General features: G+C 45.6%; 3 protein-coding genes across 3 annotated transcripts; 2 read left to right on the top strand and 1 right to left on the bottom strand.

Annotated features, from left to right (window-relative positions):
- On the top strand, positions 1 to 4,608 carry LOC128302612 (DAZ-associated protein 2). The gene is made up of 4 exons (XM_053039476.1): positions 1 to 295; positions 706 to 764; positions 844 to 1,149; positions 1,215 to 4,608. Exons 1-4 carry the CDS (start codon positions 274 to 276, stop codon positions 1,401 to 1,403), a joined length of 576 nt encoding a protein of 191 aa, XP_052895436.1. The 5' UTR covers positions 1 to 273; the 3' UTR covers positions 1,404 to 4,608.
- Positions 4,609 to 6,355: 1,747 nt separating this feature from the next.
- LOC128301665 (uncharacterized) lies at positions 6,356 to 10,248 on the bottom strand. Its single transcript, XM_053038253.1, has 3 exons — positions 10,176 to 10,248; positions 9,570 to 10,118; positions 6,356 to 8,206 (listed from the first exon to the last, which is right to left on the bottom strand). Exons 2-3 carry the CDS (start codon positions 10,114 to 10,116, stop codon positions 6,555 to 6,557), a joined length of 2,199 nt encoding a protein of 732 aa, XP_052894213.1. The 5' UTR covers positions 10,117 to 10,118; positions 10,176 to 10,248; the 3' UTR covers positions 6,356 to 6,554.
- Positions 10,249 to 10,778: 530 nt separating this feature from the next.
- Positions 10,779 to 20,758, top strand: LOC128305722 (cyclin-T). The gene is made up of 9 exons (XM_053043309.1): positions 10,779 to 12,215; positions 12,377 to 12,494; positions 12,562 to 12,772; positions 12,851 to 12,896; positions 12,963 to 13,053; positions 13,141 to 13,302; positions 13,368 to 13,521; positions 13,606 to 16,658; positions 16,747 to 20,758. The coding sequence occupies exons 1-9, from the start codon at positions 12,034 to 12,036 to the stop codon at positions 17,212 to 17,214; spliced, it is 4,485 nt and encodes a 1,494-aa protein (XP_052899269.1). The 5' UTR covers positions 10,779 to 12,033; the 3' UTR covers positions 17,215 to 20,758.
- Positions 20,759 to 21,064: the final 306 nt, after the last annotated feature.

Here is a 21,064-nt window from a genome sequence, read left to right as displayed (position 1 = left end):
CCAGATCGATATTCTGGTTAATACTTGGAGGAACGCGATTCAAAACCCTAAACTTTGTATTTATTTTTAACATACATAGATACACTTTACACGCGTATTTATAGTTATAAATTTACAAGTTAACATAATATAATAGTGAAATTCGACTCGCGGAGCTCGAGGCGAGCAAGCAGAACGCGATACCAACGAGGCGGAGCAGAAAAAGGAAAAAAAGCGAAACAACGCCTGTGAAAAGCGATACAACCAAAACAAAACGTAAAACGAATTCCAATCATGAATAACAAAGGAGCAAATGGTAAGCATTTTTCGTTGGAAAAATCTGCGTCACACATGTGGTGGTGGTTTTTCGAGGGTCAAAAGTAACGCAAAACTTTCATTCGCGGATCGATCTATGTAGCCTCGATGGGCACCATTGAAGGTGAAATTGTAGTTCGTAGTTTCACCGTCTTCGGGTTGGAGGAAATTATCCATCAGTCCACAAAATGATTGCTGTTAAAACAACAATTACGCACCGTGCGGATTCATTCTGCACAGCATTGCGAAATATTTTTCATCCGTGCGTGATTCATTGTTGTGTACACGCGCGCGTGTGTGTGTTTGTGGGGGGAATTTTATGCGGAAGCTGCACAATCGGTGCCCACGGTGTTGCAAGAATGAGTTTGTGAACGTTTCGGTTTTCCATCTCTTTCGCCCCTTCTCTTGCAGGATATCCGTCGTATGATGCCGCACATCAGGCCGCATATCAGCAATACATGAACGGTCAGGTGAGTCACCCACAGCCACGAGCAAACACTTGAGCCAAGCTAATCGTTCCGTTTTCTTAACGTGTGTTTTCTCGATTAGCTTCCTGCACATGCACAATTGCCGCCTTCGTACAACTCGGTGGTCACCAGTATGACGCCGACCTATCCGCCATATCCTCCCGGAATCGTGCCACAGCCGTTCTACGGTAATAGCTGGAGCGTGAATCCGTCCCCGCAGGGACAGTTCGCACCGCCGCCACCACCGTACGCGGCCACACCGACTGCTGTAGCGGCCATTCCGGCGCAGACGATGCATCCGCAGATGTACCAGTATCAGATTGCGGCCGCTCCACCACCACAGGCTCAGCCGCCGCAGGTCTACCAAACGCAAATGTATCCAGTTCAAGTAAGTCGCTCGCTCGCTCGCTTAATCGATGGCCATTCGCTCATTTGGGGTCCTACGTTTTACAGGGTGCCATGTTTGATGCCGGTGCACGGTTCGGTAAAACCGGTGGACAGCCGTCGGTTCCACCGCCACCACCCGGCATTCTTCCCAATGCAGCCCAGCTGGCCACAATGCAGGGCCAACAGGTTGTGGTGACGAAGAAAAAGAACAACTTTCTCCACGGTGGCAACGGTGGCGGCTATACGTTCTGGTGAAGTGTGGGATAGTGCAGCCTTTTTGCTGCGCTCCTCCACCCCAAACAGGCTGGAATGGAGCTGTGCTGAGGGCATGTGGTGCCATGTGGGTAAGCAAATTGGGAATTGGAAAGAAGCGACAGGAAGCGGAGAAAGAGAGCGTGGGAGTAGGATTGAGATTGTGAGGTGAAGGACAAACTGAGCACAAGCACCGTTGACTAAGGAACACGGACACTTGACGAGAAGACTGTATACAATCGGAACGCGTTTGATGATGAACTGGATGGAAAGCAATAGGCGGTTGGCGGTATGCTTGCTGTTTTGGGAGTACCGAAACAGCCCGATGGAAGGCTTACGGTTTACGAACAACGCATAAAAGTACGCGTTTTGTAGCGTATCAAAAAAGAAGACTAGAAACCTTAAATGAACTCCTCTGAATTTATAGCATTTTTTGGGTCGTATTGTGTAATCCCCACCTTATTTGATTGCATTTGTTGCCAAGCAAATGTTTCCAACCATAAAGTACGAATGAATTGAATACGATATCCTATCCTTACCACTAAACTGTCCGAAGTTTCTCGTCTTATGTTTATCCTTATAAAAGATAGTTCCTTTTCTCAATCATTCTGTTTAGTAGCTTGAAGATACTAGTAAAACAAGTCTTCTTCATCCAGGAGTACATTTATCGACGACTTGTGTGTTCAAATTCAATGCAAATATGGCAAGCATACACACAAGAAAAACAGCCCTCTATATACACTGAGATCTGGACGTGCATATTGTGTGGTTTGGGAGATATTCACCGGATAATAATACTAATAATGACCCACAGAGACTGCTCAACGAAGGTAACAGTAACTGATGAATTAATTACACAATCGCCACTGTATGTTAATTCCACGCACAGAAAGAGTGAGGGAGAGAGAGAGAGAGAGGGATGGGTGCTAAACTTTATTGAGGACAGGTAGATGAAGGAAAGCTGTTATCAGTAGCAAATGGTTAAACTGGCAACGGAGTAGGAAAGGAACTAGCACAAGAGCATAAAGCATAATTAATCATCGAGTGATCGATCCCTTGTTCAAAACCATGCAATTAGTTACTGCAGAATACAATCTCGAGCAAAAGTAAATACATTATATAAAACTGCATTGGTGACAGTAGCAATTTAGACGGAACCGTAGGAGCAAAGGGCCGACGCGAAGTCGTCTACTGAAGGCAAGTAAGAAACGTAAATGGTACTATTGCCCTATAAAAATACACTCCCGGTAAACCTAAGTACACATTCACCTACACGATAACACCTCGTAAGAACCTCCTTGTTAAATGGCAGCATTAGTAAAAAAACAACCGGCGGGCAAAAACCCAATCAATCGGATCAATTATACTACTACGGAGTGAAAACACCGAATACAATATAAAAGCAATCTTGAAAAGCAAAAGAGCACGATCTCACAATCGTGTGAGTCGTATGAATGACACATAACGCAACAATATCGCCTCGTTTTCTTCCGGGTATCATCACTGTTACTACTACCTGTTAGGAAAATCCTTCAACAACATTGCCTACGAATGGGAAGCACAAAACGTTACTTTCTTGTGATAGTTGGTTCCACGTCGAGGGAGAAGCATTACCAGAGCTAATACTCCCAAACCTGGAAGCGGTAACGCCACTGTGAGCGTACATGAAGTACAATTAGAAACCTTACCGTGCGTTAACCTCAGCAGAATTGGATGATAATCCAGTACGTGGGCGATGACGACAACCGTGTTCAATAGTTGAAGCTTAAATTAACTTTGTGCTGTATCAGGGCTAGGCATGCCAGACTGATCGAGTTTGGGTTTATTCCTCCAAAGGGAATAAACTAGGATAACTGAACTGTTTGACGCGTGTCTAGTCCAGAGCTACTAGCAATAATGTTTCTGCTAAACCGAAATTCAGTACAGTACCATGGTACCTCCTTCGTCCTTTTAATCCTTGTATCAAACGACGAGTGCATGAGAATAAGAAACGACCAAAATTAGAAGACTTCCAGGTGAAACGAAATCTAAATTAACGCGCGTTGTTTCACGATGGTGATGGATAATAACAAAGAATGGTGAAAACAAACAAAACATATTAACTCAAAACGGGGGGAAAACAAAAACTGACTGCAGTGCAGAGCGCGCCTTGTGTGGAGGTCCGATGGTGGAAAATTCCTAAACGTGCGAATGAATAGTTTTGCTCCTTACGTGGAACAATGGACAAAATCATGGAAATAATGTTACGCATTAGAAAAGAGTTAAAACAGTTCAGACAAAAAGCAAAACACATGTAACGATCCAGCAAACAAAAAAAAAGGAAAAGGAAAATAACTATTGGCGAATGTAGAGCGAAGCGCAAAACAAAATAATATCAATTCAATAGCAGTAGCGAAGAAGCGTGTAAACGACGTTGGTGTGTAGGAAAATCAACAACAGAACTGCAAAAGGGAAAGTAAGGCAAACCCAAAAAAAAAGAGAGGTTCTTGTACGAATGGACGGAAATGATGATTAAAATTACAATTACAAGTGATCTAGTTTGGCTGAGAAACTTTATTCAAAACAAAACAAATATATATATACTTATATAAACATATACGTTGAATCCATATTCACCGAGGAATCGGGGGAAGAAAATACGCGCGAAAAGCGTACATGTGAAAAGGACACCTATTGCTTATTGCAATGCTCCGTACTATTACGGGCGTGAGTGACTCGAACGCGGAACAAGGATGTTGGAATGCAGTGAACAGGAATGCTTTAATAATTAGCCAAAAGCGGGGAAGCGTAGATGATAAGTGTGATCAACGAAATTGATGATCGAACACACACACACACACACGGTTTGTGACCACCCAGTGAGGAAAGAGAGGAAGGGACGCTAGGCGCTAAAGCGGATCTAAGTAAGGTTGACGAATGGTTTTTTTTAATGTATGCAATTTTTCGTTTATCAATGTTTTTTTTAGTTTATCGTTTTGTTTCGAAACTTAGACGCGCCATTGTATTGTGTGGACTTTAAAAATTCTATCTATATTACCGTTTCGTAATTCTGTTAAGATAATTTCGTTCCTACATACTTTTGCAATCAACGAAGGAGCATGAAACGGATGGGGGCACGGACGGATTATGTTTATTACCGATCCCGACAAATAGTAAGGACAAGTATTTCTGAAACTGAAACATGATAATGAATAAAGAAACAAAACCATGCAACAAATCGGCAACTGTTCTTCACCCGAAATGGGAGGGGTTCATTAGTAAACACTTATTTAAATGTTGTGAACCGTGGTGACGATGAAAGAAGCTGCATTTACTGCCGGTAATACATGTGTCTATACGTCACACTTGCAGCAGAGAATTGCAACGCGTTTTCTGAAAACAGTCCGCCCGTATAATGAATCGATTGTTTAGGTTAGAATGATGACTGCTGCTAAGTGGTCGTTTCAAGTGATAGCAGATCACCGAAACGATCGGATAGACGAGTAGCTAGAGCATCCGCCGGTCTACGATGCCATAGAACGAACAGAGCTATGGAACAGTATGCAGAAGTACGGATTCCCTTGGAAGCTAGTGCGGCTCCTTTGGATTCCCTTGGAAGAACTACAAAGGATGGAGTGTAGTGGAGGGTGAGAGCCTCGCACATGATGTCGGAACCGTTCGAATCTCACTGGGGGCTGAGGTAGGAAACGGACTGTTCTGGCTGCTATAAAATATAGCTCTGGAAGGTGTCATGAGAAGCGCGGGCTTCGATAGCCGGGGCACAATTTTCACTCGGTTTATAAAATTATTTAGCTTCGCGGATGACATCTGTGGCGGTGAAGCCTTAAGAACTGCAGTGAGCATGACTGCAACGGAGACAAAGTACCTGCTTGCCGTGGACTCTGACCGTCATAGTGTCCGCCTATGGAGCAGAGTGTCAGTTGAGGGTGATCCGGATGATCTTGAGGTTGTAGAGGAGTTCTTTTACTTTTTTACGATCGCAACTCCAGATAACAACCTAAGCAACGAAATCCGGAGACGCCTACCATAGGCTCCACAAACTCCTACGATCCAGAAAACACTAACAAGACACGAAATGCTGCATATGTCGTTCACTGATACGTGCGGTAGAGTCCTCTATGGTCACGAGTCTTGGACGATACGCCTGAAGGATACGATGACACGTCATGAGGATGTCGGATGCATACCTTACCAGAAAGGTTCTCGTCAGTCACTCGTTCAGCACGAGGCGTAGAGGAGCGCAACGAGTTCGTTGGCTCTGGAACTAGTGGAGCAGGACCTGTCGGAGATTGGGTGCAGGCAGGGGTGGAAGAGTAGTCCAGAACCAAGTTTCCCGGGAACGGATGAGTGACCTGGCCATGTCAGTCGCTGCTGCTCAACTGTGAGTTTGCCAAGAAGACGAAGAACCGACGAATCCTATCCCGACCAATTCCCCGAACACAGGACTGATTATCCAGATACGAGTAAATAAAGTCTAGAAGCACCAGAAGTAATAGATTTTGACCTCTTGAGGTTGTTGTGCCGCTATCGAGGAAGATTGCTCCGGCGGAATAGTTACCGAATTGATAAAAATTCTAGTCATGTAATTTCGACAAAATATGTCGATCATACGGCCCTTGGCCGTCATAATGGAACAATAAATAAAAAAAAAAACACCAGAAAGTGTAAATCTCCCCACTTCCCATATTTTCCATGGAGGCCACATACGATAGCATATACAGAGTACTACTTAACGACACAATGAGCTCTTTTGGAATCCTGACTAAACTTACCCGACTAAGTACTATACATAGGTTCTGCCCAAGGGTCTGCGTCAAGTAAATGGATATTGGTTTCTCAGACGACGGCACTGATTGTAGCAATTGTAGTGCCAAATAGGTAAGTTTAAATTCGTTTCGGAACACGAAGTCGCCTTTGGAGACAGCAAATATGGCACTCTACTAACAAAGACATCATCCGGCCGTACGTCGATCAAACGTAAAAATGTTTATTGACCATCGAATGTTATTGAAATTAAAAAAAGGAATTCATGAAACAACTTCAGCGTAAATGTCTAGTACCTCTATGAGCAACGCAATGTCCCATAATTGGCGGATGCCCGCTGATCGCTAACTTCTGCTAACTCATTGCCCGTATTTGTGAGAAGATCTAGGTCTACGATTCCTTTTTATCCGTAGCGAGCAGTAGCTTTTTTTGTCTTGCTGTTAGAGACAGTTTCGAGGATTTGGTTGCTTCATCCTGAACGTCTTTTTCCTTTAGTGATCCTGCAGATGTTGCCTCATCAGTGGACAACGTGGTTGTATCTACAACAGCTTCCTGATTCGACATGTTAGAGGAAATAGTTTCAGGATCTTCAATTAAACTCACATCTTCTGCTTCAGCAACTGATGCTTCCTTTTCTATCGTTTCCTCCATCTCCTTGTTCTCCTCTTTTGATGCCGGTGTTGAAGGTTCCGTTTCTTTTCCCGTTTGCTTTTCTGCTGATTCTTCAACTACCGTACTACCACTTGTAACGTCAGTCGCATCCGTTTCGATTTGCACGATTTGTTTAGTGGTGTTCTCGTCTGGTTTCCTTTTGTGAATCACACTGGCCGGCAGAAGACATTCCTCCAAGTCGAGGTTATCCATCTGGGACATGGCAGTAGTAGTAGTGACGGGCTGCACAATTGTGACCATTTCTTGCGTTTCATTCGGTCCCTGCTTCACTACATGATCGTCTGCTGTACTAATCATTTCTTGATCCGGTGTTTGTTGATCTTCTTGTTTGGTCATGGCTGCCCGGGAGGAGCGTGTGTTACGAAGTCGTGAAACAGGCGTCATTGTATCCGTTTTGATAACTTTCCGTTTGTTTTCGGTCTTAACCGAAGGTTTTGCATCCGCTTCGGCACTAGCCTTTGATTCTAAATGCACAGCTTTCTTCTCCTCGGTTGCTTCAGCACTGCTGGAGGAAGGAATGCTGGTCTTGTCGTTGGTTGCCGCTTTGGAAGATTTCTCTCCACCCACTGTACTGGAAACCTCCATGGCACTGATTTCACACTCCCCTTCCGATTCGGATTCGTATTTACGCTTGTTGAACGAACGCTGGGCTGGTAGTTCCATGTGCAACGGACAGGTCACATTCTCGAACAGTCCAGCCAGTGTTTCCTGGCAAACGACACCGCTCTTCTCGATGCCACAGGCTCGGAACAGCACCTGTTTCTTGTCCTCTAGGATGTGCTTGCGGCAGTGCTTACAACATGGCAGTGTTCTCTCACCACACTTCACACCACCCTCGGTGTACGAACACTTGGGCAGTGTCTGTGGCTTCTGCTGTAAGCCCTCCGTTGCTTTGGCCCGTTTCTCCAAGTATTTCCGCTGCAGTATTGCCTCCACACCATGCTTACGATGATACCGGATCAAACCTTTCAGCTTCTCGTACAGCAACCGTTCGCGGGGCGTTTGCTTGATCTGGTCATATATGCTACAATGAATGTCGCGTTCGGTACGCTGGTCCTTCAGATAGTTTCGACGCCGCTCGCGCAACATATGCTGTAGACGGTGAATCTGCTCGATGTACAGTTTCTGCAGGCGGTGAAGTTTTTCCTGCGTAATGCGCGTCACTTCTTCGGCCGTGTAGATGCCGGCATGCTTCAACGGATCTCCGCCCTGCGAATCGACACTCTCATTGTCGGAGTTGTCCATCTCGTGTGCCTTCCAGGATGAACCGTACGTCGGATGGAGTATCGTTGCGTCATCGTCGCTGGAATCGGAAGCATAATCCAGCACGATGCGTCCGGAATCGTTAATCGCTGTAACGTCGACGTCAACTGAGAAGAAAAAAGAAAGAATTCAAATATACAGCAGCGATCATCCAAGGTAAATTATTTCAGATTGTAGCACTATGGAAGGTTCGTTGACGTATCTTCATTTCAGTTAACAAATTCTAATCTTTCTGTGTCATTCGGTATTTAAGGCACAATCAAATTCATTGTGCATCAACAACGCATGACGCCGCGCACAGACGTCTGTGATGAAGTGAAGATGAGTTAATGGGTTTGATAGAACCAGACAGAAGAACTGGGGCCGTATTCATCCCGGAACTCGAAAAGTCTGCGCTGATAAAAGGTACAATACAGGTACAGTCTGTATACATACAGGGCCGCCCATGTTTACTTCACGTAAATAGAAATTACTGCAACAGTAGAGTCTAACCCCCTGCGCGGCATATAAAAAGCCATCCGATGGTTCCGGATACTCCGGAGAACACAACAAGAAAATGAAAGGACTTGTACTATTAACGCTGCTTATCGCAAGCACGGCCCTGCTGGCTGAGGGACAGAACATTAACGTCACGATAACGGGCAATGCGGACGGTACGATTACAGTCGCAACTGCTGACGGTTCGCAGAGCGTTACCATAGCGGCCAACTCTCCGAACCTGCTTACGCAATTAACTGCCATTATCAACACCATCATCGCCAATGCCTCTACAACGACTGTTGCGCCAGCGGCTACCACTGCAACCGCAACGGCCACTGCTGCAACGACTGTAGCCACTACGGCCGCTACAACGGTCGCCACTACGGTTGCTACAACGGCAGCAACTACCGTAGCGCCGACGACTACCACAGCAGCTCCGACAACTACTGTCGCACCAGTTACCCGGTCGTGTGGACATGGACATGGTGCAGGATTTGGTATGGGCACTGGATTTGGCATTGGCGGATTCGGTTTGGGAGCTGGACTATATGGAGGAGTACGTCCAGGCGTTGGAATCGGAACGGGTGGCGGGGGACTTATCCCAGGAGCGATCAATCTGGTAGGACGTGGCCTCAGCTCCGGAATCAATCTGGTCGGAAACGTGCTTTCGGCGAAGACCAATTACGAAGGACGTACGCTCTACAACGGTGGTACCCTTGGTGGTGGCTTGGCACAGGCGGCTGGCAATTTGGTCGGAAATGCTGCAGCTGGTTTGGGCAGTGCAGTGGGCAGCATTCTCGGTGGAATACCGCGCGTTGCAGGTTCTGCTGCACTAAATGCCGGTGCCGGTGTTGCCCTTAACACTGGATTCCAGCGCCCGATCGTGTATGGTTAGGTAGCAGCATACGTAAACTATCACCACTAGCACACACTGATGTCACAATCGAAATATACAGTAAATAGTCTGCAAAACAAAGCATTGTCTCTTACCGAAGGGATCAACCGATGGTGTTACGACGTCCACATCCGCATCATCGTCATCTTCATGCACGGTGATCTTTAAAGGGGTGTTGTTCCCCATGTAATGCTGTTTGGCTTTATCCACCTTCACATGGTGTGCCAATCCGTGAAGCAACGTTTCCGTCGTCTCCACGGGCACCAGCTTTCCGATCGTGGATTTGGTCTTTTTCAGCTGCGTCTGTCGACTGTGCTCGAAGCAATAGTTGGAACCATAGTCCTTCTTTACATCATATTTCGGTGATGGTTCCAAGCAACGACGATCGTTAGGGAATATAAATTCGCACTGTTTGTACGGAGCATTGGGGTCCTGCAGTATGTGCCGGAAGCAGTAAACGTACGAGTCTACACGCGGTAGCGTACATTCGTACTGTGTGTTAGCGCACACTTTGGCTTTCTGTTCAATTTCCAGCTGGATTTGGGTGCGGAGCGCCTGTGCCTGATCTGGTGCTTGGCTGGTGCTACCGCTCGGTCCGCTGCGGCTAGCAGATCGCCCTGCTTGCTGATGTGTCGGTCCCATTTCTGTTAAGAATTTTAGAATTATAGTAATGATTTTGTGCTTCAAATACAATCGTTTACCTCAATAAAACGCTTTACAACCCTGTTTTTCAATCGGAAGTTAGGAGAACACGCAATACGGCCAAAAGTGACGCCATGTATTGAAGAAACGAAAAAGTGACATTTCATACAAACACAAGATTGCTACATGGAGGCATTGAAAGTCAATTTAGACGTTTGTTCGTATGATAAGATACACCACGACCTCATCAACGGCATGAAATTACGTTGGATCATATCTACACAATGTTCTTCAAAGTTCAATAATTTCTATCAGGAAGTAGAAGAACAATACAGATTGTTAGTTTCGAAAAAAATAGATCAATTTTCGACTAATAATACTGCTAGATAGAGGCATGGTATATTTCACTCATTTAAATTAGATATAATATATCAATTCGGTACACATATACCCATGGAATGTAATACCACATTCCCCGGTTGGCATGATCGAATAAAGATAGTCTTATTTTACTGACCTATTCGAAGGAAATATTATTTTTTTATTCGCTGGGAATATATTCATTTTTTATGTTTACTGTTGCTGTCCGCGCCAAACTGTCAAACGGCGCTAGATGGTCCAGCCTGTATGCTATACTGACCTTGGTTGTGAGGTCGGCCATTACGGAGTGAAAAACATATTTGTGGAGTGCATTTTTCTACACCAAAATAATACCATCAAACTCACATACCAGCAGCTGGATTCGGTTGCCTTGCCTTCCCGAACGTGCCAGCCAACGTTTCGGATAGTTTTTCAGCGAAGCAACGGCGACCCAGCGCGTGCACGACACGATTTTCACAACCGGGCCCAAAAGCAGAAGCCAAAGCCAGTCCTAGAGAGTCAGCCAATAAAGACAAGAAACGAGATAAAAAAAAACGGCACGACACGACGTAAGAAGGCCCTCACTCTCTCGCTCTCTCTGTCGCTCCCACACCGTTCCCCTTTCACTCTGATAGTTGCTTGCTTTGCGGTCGAATGGCGTCTTGGGAAATTGGTGTGACGACGGAAACTGCAATGAAATGATGAAATAATTGCTCTAACCATACCAACTAAATGTACTTCTTGAGCGCTTTGCGCGGGTTCGCAGCAATTGACCGCGTGTGCAGTGGTGGCGGTAGTCTGCTTCCCCGATGGCCAGGGTTAGCTGAATGTCTACTGCTCGGATACGTTGGCGCCTAAAGTAGAGATCTTCCCCTAGATCATTACGGGCCGACCAGGAATAGAGCATGCAAAAGTTATCTGTGACGTTGCAAAACAAAAATCCCACTGCCAACGATTGATCGCCATATTTTCCGTATTAGAAAAGGCGTGTGTGCAAGTGTGCGTGCAAGCGACGAGCGTGTGTGTTTAACGGTAACACTGGGTGGCAGTGTGTGAGTGCGGTCGATAAACAAGGGTGCAAGGTTTGTGAACGCGCGCGTGTGTGTGTGTGTACGGTACCTTTCACAACACGCACACAGTGTTAAACGGCTTGTTCGGAACGCATCATCTGCTGAAACGTGTTTAACGAGATGGGTGGTGGTGGATTTTAGTAGGCTGCTTCTATGTTTATTTCTAAACGTCACAAACGTGTGCCAGGTACGGATGGATAAACTCAGAATTATAAACAACAATCTCCGCACCATTGTACCGCGCTTTGGCTGAGGTAAAGTAAATACTCCAAACTTCACTCTCTGGCACAATCAATCTTAGAAAGTCCGGTATGAAAGCATGCCTGCTTAGCATCCGAACAAGCAGAACGTAGGATTCTTCTGTCGAGGACACGCTCTGGTGACTCTCCTGAGCTCAGGTGGTAGAGGCATCAATCGAACTTGCACTGTTCCTATCACTGGTCGGCGTAAAGGAAAGCGTCCGATCACCTCGAATACCTGACCATCGATGGCTTCTGGTGGTAGCGCGAGCGGAACGACGAGTAAGAACGATGACTCGAAATGGTACTTTACAGCCGAGCAGCTCGCGAGCTCGCCGAGCCGCAAGTGTGGCATGGATGCGGATCAAGAGCTTATGTACAGACAGCGTGCTGCCAACCTGATACAGGATATGGGTCAGCGGTTACAAGTGTAAGGATCTGTTCTGTGCTTTTATTAAGTTTTATTCTCATCAATGGCTACTGGATACATATACAAAATGGATGCCAGAGAAACGGCGGAATATGCCATGTTCCGTAATTCACTGGTATTTCCGAATGAAGCATTAATGCGAGTTTGATTATCTTTCGTAGATCTCAATTATGCATCAACACGGCCATTGTTTACATGCATAGGTTTTATGCATTTCATTCGTTCACACAATTCCATCGCAACAGCATAGCTGCCGCCGCCCTATTCCTAGCAGCAAAAGTAAGAAACTGAAATGAAAAACTATACCCCTGGATCGTGTATCTAATTGTGACATGGTTTACCGTAGGTCGAAGAACAACCACGCAAGCTGGAACACATCATCAAGGTCGTACACATATGTCTCGGACTGGACGCACCGGATCCGATGCGGGAAAATTATGCCGAACAGGCGCAGGATCTAGTGTTCAATGAGAATGTGCTGCTGCAAACGTTGGGGTTTGATGTGGCCATCGATCATCCCCATACTCATGTAGTGAAAACCTGTCACCTTGTGAAAGGTAATATCCATTAGCAGATCCATCCTGTTAGATCCGCTAGGTACCAACCGGTTGAAACAATTTCATTTCCTTTTACAGCTTCCAAAGATTTGGCACAGACATCTTACTTCATGGCATCCAATAGGTGTGTTGAAAGGATACATTCATACATATTTACATACCACCTTAACCCATTGTTGGACTCTTTTAGTTTACACCTTACAACCATGTGCCTGCAGTACAAACCGACAGTCGTGGCCTGTTTTTGCATTCATCTCGCCTGCAAATGGTCCCGATGGGAGGTGCGTTATTGGAAACGCAGACATTGATATGTAAAACGATCGTAAACTGAACCATTTTCTCTCCTATTACCGTATCGCAATACCCAGATTCCGCAGTCGAACGAGGGTCGCCACTGGTTTCACTATGTGGACAAGACGGTAACGCTCGATCTGCTGAAGCAGCTGACGGACGAGTTTCTGCACATTTTCGACCGCTGTCCGACGAGATTGAAAAGCAAAATGAAATCGATACGGGCAGATTCGGGAGCGGTAAGTAGCATTTTTTCTAAATGTTGATCAGTTTTTATAGCTTACCCTTACTGTCCAATGTGCAGGAGGAATCCGGACGACGAACAGGCGGTAGCAGTAGTAGCAGCAGTAGCCTAATGGCTGCACCTTCCTCATCATCGGTACCGCGCGGTCTTGATGAAGGCAGTTCGACCTCATCGTCCGCCTCTAGTCATCATCGTCCTAAGCAGGGTTCCAGCTGTAAGTAAACTCTCGTCAACAATGGCTATCCCTCTCTTAGCGCACGCTAACACTTTGTTTCACTTGTTTGCTTACCATTTCCAGCCGAAATGATGAAACCGCACGGAATGTCGTCTTCCGGGAGCCATCAAAAGATTCCTTCCTCGTCGTCGTCTGGTTCGGGATCCCGTTCGCGTTCCGAGCGACCACCCGCTGGTCTATCGTCCTCCGGTAGCTTGGCGGGACAGCAGCAACAGCAGCAAGCACCGCCCCAGCATTATGGAAGCGGTGGAAGTAGTAGTAGTAGCAGTAATAATAGCAAAGGTCCACCATCGATATCATCGCACCGGGGCAGCATGTCGTCGTCTATGTTGATTAACCCTTCCAGTGCCGTGTCATCTCAGCGATCGAGCGCCGGTGGCTATCAGGGACACGAGGGAAGTAAATCCCGCCAACCGTCGTCCGTTTCCGGACTCATGCAGCAAGCAAGCGGAGGAAGTGCGGCAACAGGTGCTGGTGGAAGCTCGTCATCCGGTTCTTCATCGTCCATGCATTCCGGTTACAATCAGATGAAGGCGGAACGGCACAGTAGCAGTGGCCAGAAGCTAGCACCAAAACCACAGACAACTTCCTCAACGTCAGGCCCCGTCGCACCGAACTATAACGCGAAACATCAACAGCAAGCGTCCCAGCAGCAACCTTCATCGCTCTTTTCTCATCCGCCAAGCTACAACCAATCGATCAGTGGCCGTGCATCGAACCTTCCCCTAGCTGAGCAGCAATCGTTATCGAGTGCGGGCAGTAGCAGCAGTAATCAGCCAAAAACAGAACCATCTTCCTTCCGATTGCTTGACGAATCGATTGGACGCTTAACCGATCCGATGCAGATGTGTACACCGCCGAAACAAAACAAACCATCATCAATCTTTAGCCCGGACTGGAAAGATTCGCAAAACGAATCGTTGCAGAATTTACCGCCGAGTAAATCGCGATCGAGCGGCCACTACGGTAATGTAACGGCCGGTGCAACATCATCCGATCGATTGCTAAAACCACCGAAGGGTAGCCCTAGCGGCAAGAAGCAACAGCTGCAACAGCTCCAACAGCATCACGGTTCCACAATGGGACCATCACGCTCCGATGCGCAGAAGAAAGAACGCCGTTTGGACGCGTCTTCGGGGCTCAATGTGCAGCAACCATCAAGCAAGCATCAGCTGATGGCACACGACAAAAAATCGCTAATGCCACCAGGGTCCTCCAGCGCTCTTCCGATGGTCGGTGGCAATAGTAACATTAGTAACACTGGTAGCAATAACGGTAGTAGCAGTAGTAATATTCACTCTAGCCACAATTTAAAACGATCACTAGACGGAACGGTCTTACCCCCGAACGTACTAGCCGCCAGCGATGGTTCGTCGCTTGGCAATCTTTCCGGTAATGGGGCGCCTGGTGGTACGATGGGAGCAGCAGGTAGTGCCGCTAATACCAGCGCTAGCAGCATGTCCACGCAAGCGAAACGGCCGCATCCGAGCAACGAACAGATTCGACAAGACGATGGGACCGATTTCCGAGAGCAGAAAGTACGTCGAACTGAACCATCCAACTCATCGTTTCTCTCTTCCGGTTCGCCTTCAGACCAGCTGTTCAACTCCTCCTTCGATCTGGCCAGCACGTTCGACAAGATGGACGATTCCTCGTCACTGTTCAACTTTAACGACAGCTCACTGCTTTCGCAACCGCTGCTGAGTGACTCGAAACCGTCGACGCTGGCAAAAAGTGGCGGCATTTTTAGCAACACAATTAACGGCATCGAGACGAACGCAGCGCTCGTTAGCAGTTTACTGAAGGAAAGTTTGTTCAACGAGACGCCAAAATTCGGCTCCCTTTACGGTACGAATGAGGCACTGCCTGGTGCGGCACGGTCTGATGTTACGGATACAAAGCCAATCGATACGAGCGGCAGTGCACCGTTAGCTATGGACACGAAACCACAAATTACTGCGATGGATAATTTGCACGGACTTCCGCCATCGTCCGTTGGCCAGCAACAGATGCAAGCGGGTGGTGCGGGCGATTCTGTACCGTCCGGTGTGGTTCCACCTTCCTATCCATGGGTAACTACGAATGCTAACCTTGCGAGTGATACTTCCGTCAGTGTTCCGCCGCCAGCGAACGTACAACCAGTACCAGGGGCTGCTGCCGTGATTGATCCCACGACACAATCCACACTAGGTACGACGGCCTCAACGGCTTCCGATCCAGACACGGACCAGGGTGCCGGTAGTCATAGGTCTAAATCGGAAAAGAAAAAGAAGAAGGAAAAGCACAAGCACAAGGAAAAGGACAAGACGAAGGATCGCGATCGCGAGGAGAAGAAAAAGCACAAAAAAGACAAAGACAAGCACCGGGATCGTGAACATCGGGAGAAAGGTGATCACCACTCGGGGTCGGGCACGGGATCGGAGAATGTTACCGGTGGTGGTGGTGCTATCGGCAGTGGTCATCAACACGGTTCACATTCGGCCCAGGATCCACAGCCACCACCCGGTCCGATTAAGATCAAACTTAACCGAGCGATCATCCCGCCAGTGGTGGATGGAATTGGATTGCATGCGTCCGGTTCTGGAGGTTCCGCCGGATCTGGGTCAGGGAATGATGGATTGAAGATAAAAATTCCTAAGGATCGATTGTCCGGTTCGTCCTCATTGCCCGGTGGTCCGGCAACAGGCGGTGCATCGTTATCAGCCGGAGGTTCCCACAGCGCATCGGGGCATGGTGCTTCCGGTGCCGGTAGTTCTTCCAGCGCTGGTGTTGGTGGCGGATCGGCGTCCTTAAAATTGAAAATTTCCAAGGATAAAATAGAACACTACAATGTCAGCGCTACAAGCGAGGCAATTGGTGGCGGAGGTTCACATCTTAGCGGTGCGGTTGGTCCTGCTGGAGGAAATGTTCTCATTGGCGGACATGGCGCAATCATGGGCATGGGAGGTCCCAATGCCATCGGTAGCGGCAGTAGTAATAGTGGTAGTAAAAAGAAGGACAAGGATCGTGAGAAAAGTAAATCGAAGTCATCTAGCTCATCTTCGGAACACGGAAATCGTCAAAATGGTGGCGGTTCAGTGGCTCCCGGAAACAATAGTAGCAAATCATCTAGCAAGGTAGGCGAAGAAACATTAAATTTAATACTTGCTTTCGGATGAGATTTATCCTATGACCGAGCGTTAAAATGTGCCTTATTCTCTCCAGAATCTATCAGCTTTACCGCAGCAGCAATCCCAACCGCAACAGCAGTACGGTATCTACAATGCGAACCAATCGATGGCGGCTGTATCCGCCCCTATGTCCGCAGCCGGATTGCTACCAGGTCTGCACGGCTATAATCATCAGGCTGGGTTCGACTACCTACAGCAGCAACAATCGGTTGCAGCACTCCAACAGCAACAGCAGCAACAGCAACAGTACTATTCCCAATATGGTCAGTTCGGCCAACAACAGCAGCAACAGTTTCAACAGCAAATGGCGGCCTCCGGTGCCAATTCGATGTTGATGAACGCATCCGGGGCCGGTGTGGGCGCTGGCATGATTGGTAAGATTTCCGGACAACCAGGCCCGGTGGGCCTGCAATCTTCCTCATTGCCACCGTACTATTATGGTGGAGGATCCGGTGCAGGAACGGCCACCAATCAGGGTAGTGGTGGTGCTGGTAAAAAATAAGATGATTGCGTTTCACTAGCAAACAGTAGAACCACAGCTCTATGCGTTCTTTATGTGTCTATTGTCAGCCGCATTGCTGTGAGTTCTAGGAGTACGCGTGGAAGCGTTTCCCGTTGGTCCAGTTTTGTTAAAACTCTTTTAATGTATATAGTTCGAAGCAATTTCTTAATTTCGACATTTCGTTTAAGTGTAGGTTACGCTACAGATTGCGTTCGCATGAGCATACAAATGTGCGGAACACAACGGTCTCTGCCACATTTGCAGCGATGTAGTACCGTCCGCCGAGAATCGGAAAGGATTTTTAGTTGTTTATTTTATAATTATTTGATTACAAATATATTAAACACTGCGATCGACAAGAAGGACTAAAAAAAAAAGTACTGTTAAATGTTTACCAAGTGTCGTTCTTTGCAGCTAGCTCTTTTTTTGGATACCTATTTTTAGCTACAGATAATGTTAATGAGTTTGCGCTAACGCAACGACAAGCAGGAACCTCGGCGTATGATTTCCGAGAGATATAAAGGATGATCGTTTGATATGTCCAAATTACTATACTAGTTTGTGACACTTTAACTTTAACTCTAGGCTCTGTAAGGCGGTCTAGCGTCACCGTATTAATTGGAATACGTGCGATACGAAATGAACGTATCGGTAGATAATATCATGAATGATATACGAGTTCAAATTGTTGTTTTGATCCCTGTTGCAAGTTTTTAGCAAGCAGTAACTCTTCTCCCGGCAGCAATCATATTGTGTCAAGAATGGGAAAGCATGTTTCTGCCAAACGGACGGATATTGGGTTTATCTACCTATGTTGCACGGTACACGGTAGGGGCGCAGTAAGGAAAACACTTAAAAGAATGTAATAAAAAAAAGAAAACGATAAAAAAGACATCGGATGTGTCCGTGTCAGAGATTGTGACGGTTTAGTTTAAGTTAGTAAAACAAATCAATTTAAAAACAAAAACAAAACAAAATCTCTTATGATTGTCCAATGATATAGGCAAAATTGCAAACAAAAACTGATTCGACATTTCTAATGCTTTGGCCTCACGCCTATGTTGTGTTTATTCACATTGTAATACTTCTTAGAAGTGCAATTTCGGTTTCCTAACGATGCATTAACTCTTTGTGTTTCTTCTTCTGCTATTTGGCTTAACGATTGTTACCTGAATGTCGAATACTTTGCAGTTAATACCTTAGTATTTACAATGGAAATTCGACCATTCGGTCCATTCGACGTTCTGGGGAAACTCATTCGTAATAGTTCAAAACGACTATTTCTTTTCCTCTTCTTGGTGTAAACGCGGCGCTAGGAGGACGTTGGCGTCCTCTTGGGTCGTACCTGTCATTTCTTTCTTACTAGACTTATTTTACGATGAGGTTTTTATTTTGCTATGAGGTAGCCCATCCAAAGCTATCCCCCGCAGCAAGGTCTGACTATACGGATACGTGGTAAAATAAGTCTAGTTAGGCAGAAATGGCAGGCTTAGTAGGTCGTTACCATGGTTACGGACGTTTATCGAAATTTCCGAATGAAAAAATACAATGACTGAGGCGAAGAAAGCTTATCCGTAACCAATTGGACACCGTAACACACATAACAGAATCAGCTCCACTTGAGTTTAGGCTTCAAAATTTCGCCAACGAGTCAGACTCGTTGAAATAACGTACGAAGGGTTAATGGTATTATCAAAACAAAATACAAAAAAAAAGATTAAAAAGGTAAAACTCAAGACAAAAAAACACACACAAATTAATCTATTATAGCGGAGAAACGGTTCAACACTACGAAAAGTTATTCAAAAGTTACAAAATCGATCGAAAAAGAAGATACAGCAAATATATCAATTAGGCAATGTGTAGGGACGGTGCGTAGCGAAGATATGTTTTTTTTGCCAACTGGTGGATTACGATAATGTTGCTGCTATTTGTACTCAACCCCATAGCCACCGGCGGGGCACTGCTGGATCTGTACTGTGTTTACCAGGTGACGTTTAACGTGGAGTGCGGCGAATAAAGGATGAGATGGGGCGTACGTAAGATTTGTGCATATTACAACAATTATTCACTCTTGGATGCTTACCCTCTTGTTCAGAAACATTACGCTAGGAGCTAAATAATCCAGTACAATCTACTCGCATTACCAATAATATCACGTGGGTCGAGCGTAGGAGCGATTTAACTGAATGCTTACAACACGGTGGCCCCAAATCGTACGTAACTATGATAAGGCTGCGGGACTGCGGGAAAAGCAATAGAACAAACGGGCGAGAGTTGGCGAATCCTACACGCAAACACATACTTTGAGTATGCGATACTTTCCATTGATTGTCGCCACAAACACGTACTGGCAACTAAGTAAATACTATTCAACTACATATTGACTAGAGAAAATTAAATGCAAACGTACACAAACATACACCCTTTTTGCTATAACAAATAGTCGAACACAAAAAGTAAAATACTTCAGAAGGACACTGTTGTTGCGCTAAATTCCCGCATGCACACACAAACACAAAACAAAACATTTAACAAAGAAAACTATACACAACAAAACACTCGAACTGATAAGTCTGAATTAGATGGAAACTTTAGTAGATGAAGAAACGGTTAAGGTGGAATTCGCCAACAGCGCGATAGTTAGTCCATGAGAGTGAGAATGAGAAAAGATAAGAAACAAAGGTCGAAATGATAAAGAAACCGGAGAAGTAATTTTCAAAGAAATATATAATACTGATTTGTTAAAAAAAAAATCTCTCCATAAACCTTAGCGCTGGTTGAAGCAGAAAAGAGTTTCGAAAACAACATAAATAACTTTGTTTCGTAATTGGCATGAAAGCAGTTGCAGCAGTTCCTAGTTCTGGAATCGACTTTAAAGCAAGATGTGACCAGAGATGCTTGCTCCGGCTCCATCCCGAATTTACGACCTACAATGTATGGAAGTGCAGCCATAATTTTCGTTCTCGGCAGTTGGCCACGGGCTGCTTATTGCACTTGAAGATAAGCGAGGAGATTCATTTACCAATTCGGATGGTAATGAAGAGCAGAAAAGCATTTGCAGTAGTTCAAGCGGTGTAGATGATGATGGTGGGTTTGGAGAGGAAGGAAGTAACAAACTAACAAGCAAGCTATTTAACGGAAATCAACTAATCTACAAAGAAAATACAAATACGGAATCGAATGAAGAAAACGTTGTTGTTGTGCGTCAGCCGCCACCCTTCTTTTCCCAGAATGTTGATCGGCGCCAAACCTAAAGCATACCGAAATCCTGCGCACTCCCGCGATACCGATCGCGAGATAACGATCGATCCGCGCAAACATAATATGCAAACACTCGTCACGTGCAGGCGTGAACGAAACAAATGGAAATAAAACAAAGAACAGATACAGAAGAAAAAACTATCAAACGAAAGGTATGAACTTAATCGTGTATATTATTTAAGCTTAATTTATCTGTTTAAGAATGCATATTTTAGTAACAAATTGTCCTACCAATGTTTTGTTCCCATCCTTTGTTTAAGTATAATAAATTAGGGTATGTAATTTACTGCTCGTTTCGTTTCGTCCTTTCAATTAAATATTAATCCTTGGGGTTTGTTGCGTTGGTGGAACGGTTGTTTGACCAAGCGCGTTATTGAATCGTTATCCGTTACAGCGTGAATTGCATGCAAGACGTGCTAAAGGCATGCAAGTTATCACAGTGTGAGTAATGAAAGTAAGCGACCAGGAATGACTTCATTAGTAAAATTCGTTTGATTTGTGTATTTAATTAATCAAAAGTGAAAAAAATCGTATACATTGGAATTTTTTTGCAAAATGATGCAAAATAAAAAAAAGAATGTATTTA

Source organism: Anopheles moucheti, chromosome 3 (assembly GCF_943734755.1).
Source record: "Anopheles moucheti chromosome 3, idAnoMoucSN_F20_07, whole genome shotgun sequence".
Lineage (NCBI taxonomy): Eukaryota > Metazoa > Arthropoda > Insecta > Diptera > Culicidae > Anopheles > Anopheles moucheti.
This window is presented reverse-complemented; position numbering and strand designations above follow the sequence as displayed.

Excerpts from the sequence above, each read along its gene's own strand:
- LOC128302612 (XM_053039476.1), top strand. The coding sequence starts at position 274 with ATGAATAACAAAGGAGCAAATG. Across the intron at positions 296-705 it reads GAATAACAAAGGAGCAAATG|GATATCCGTCGTATGATGCC; the intron begins GTAAGCATTTTT and ends CTTCTCTTGCAG. Across the intron at positions 1,150-1,214 it reads CGCAAATGTATCCAGTTCAA|GGTGCCATGTTTGATGCCGG; the intron begins GTAAGTCGCTCG and ends TACGTTTTACAG.
- LOC128305722 (XM_053043309.1), top strand. The coding sequence starts at position 12,034 with ATGGCTTCTGGTGGTAGCGCGAGCGGAACGACGAGTAAGAACGATGAC. Across the intron at positions 12,495-12,561 it reads CCCTATTCCTAGCAGCAAAA|GTCGAAGAACAACCACGCAA; the intron begins GTAAGAAACTGA and ends GGTTTACCGTAG. Across the intron at positions 13,054-13,140 it reads GCAAATGGTCCCGATGGGAG|ATTCCGCAGTCGAACGAGGG; the intron begins GTGCGTTATTGG and ends CGCAATACCCAG.
- LOC128301665 (XM_053038253.1), bottom strand. The coding sequence starts at position 10,116 with ATGGGACCGACACATCAGCAAGCAGGGCGATCTGCTAGCCGCAGCGGA. Across the intron at positions 8,207-9,569 it reads ACCATCGGTTGATCCCTTCG|TTGACGTCGACGTTACAGCG; the intron begins GTAAGAGACAAT and ends TTTTCTTCTCAG.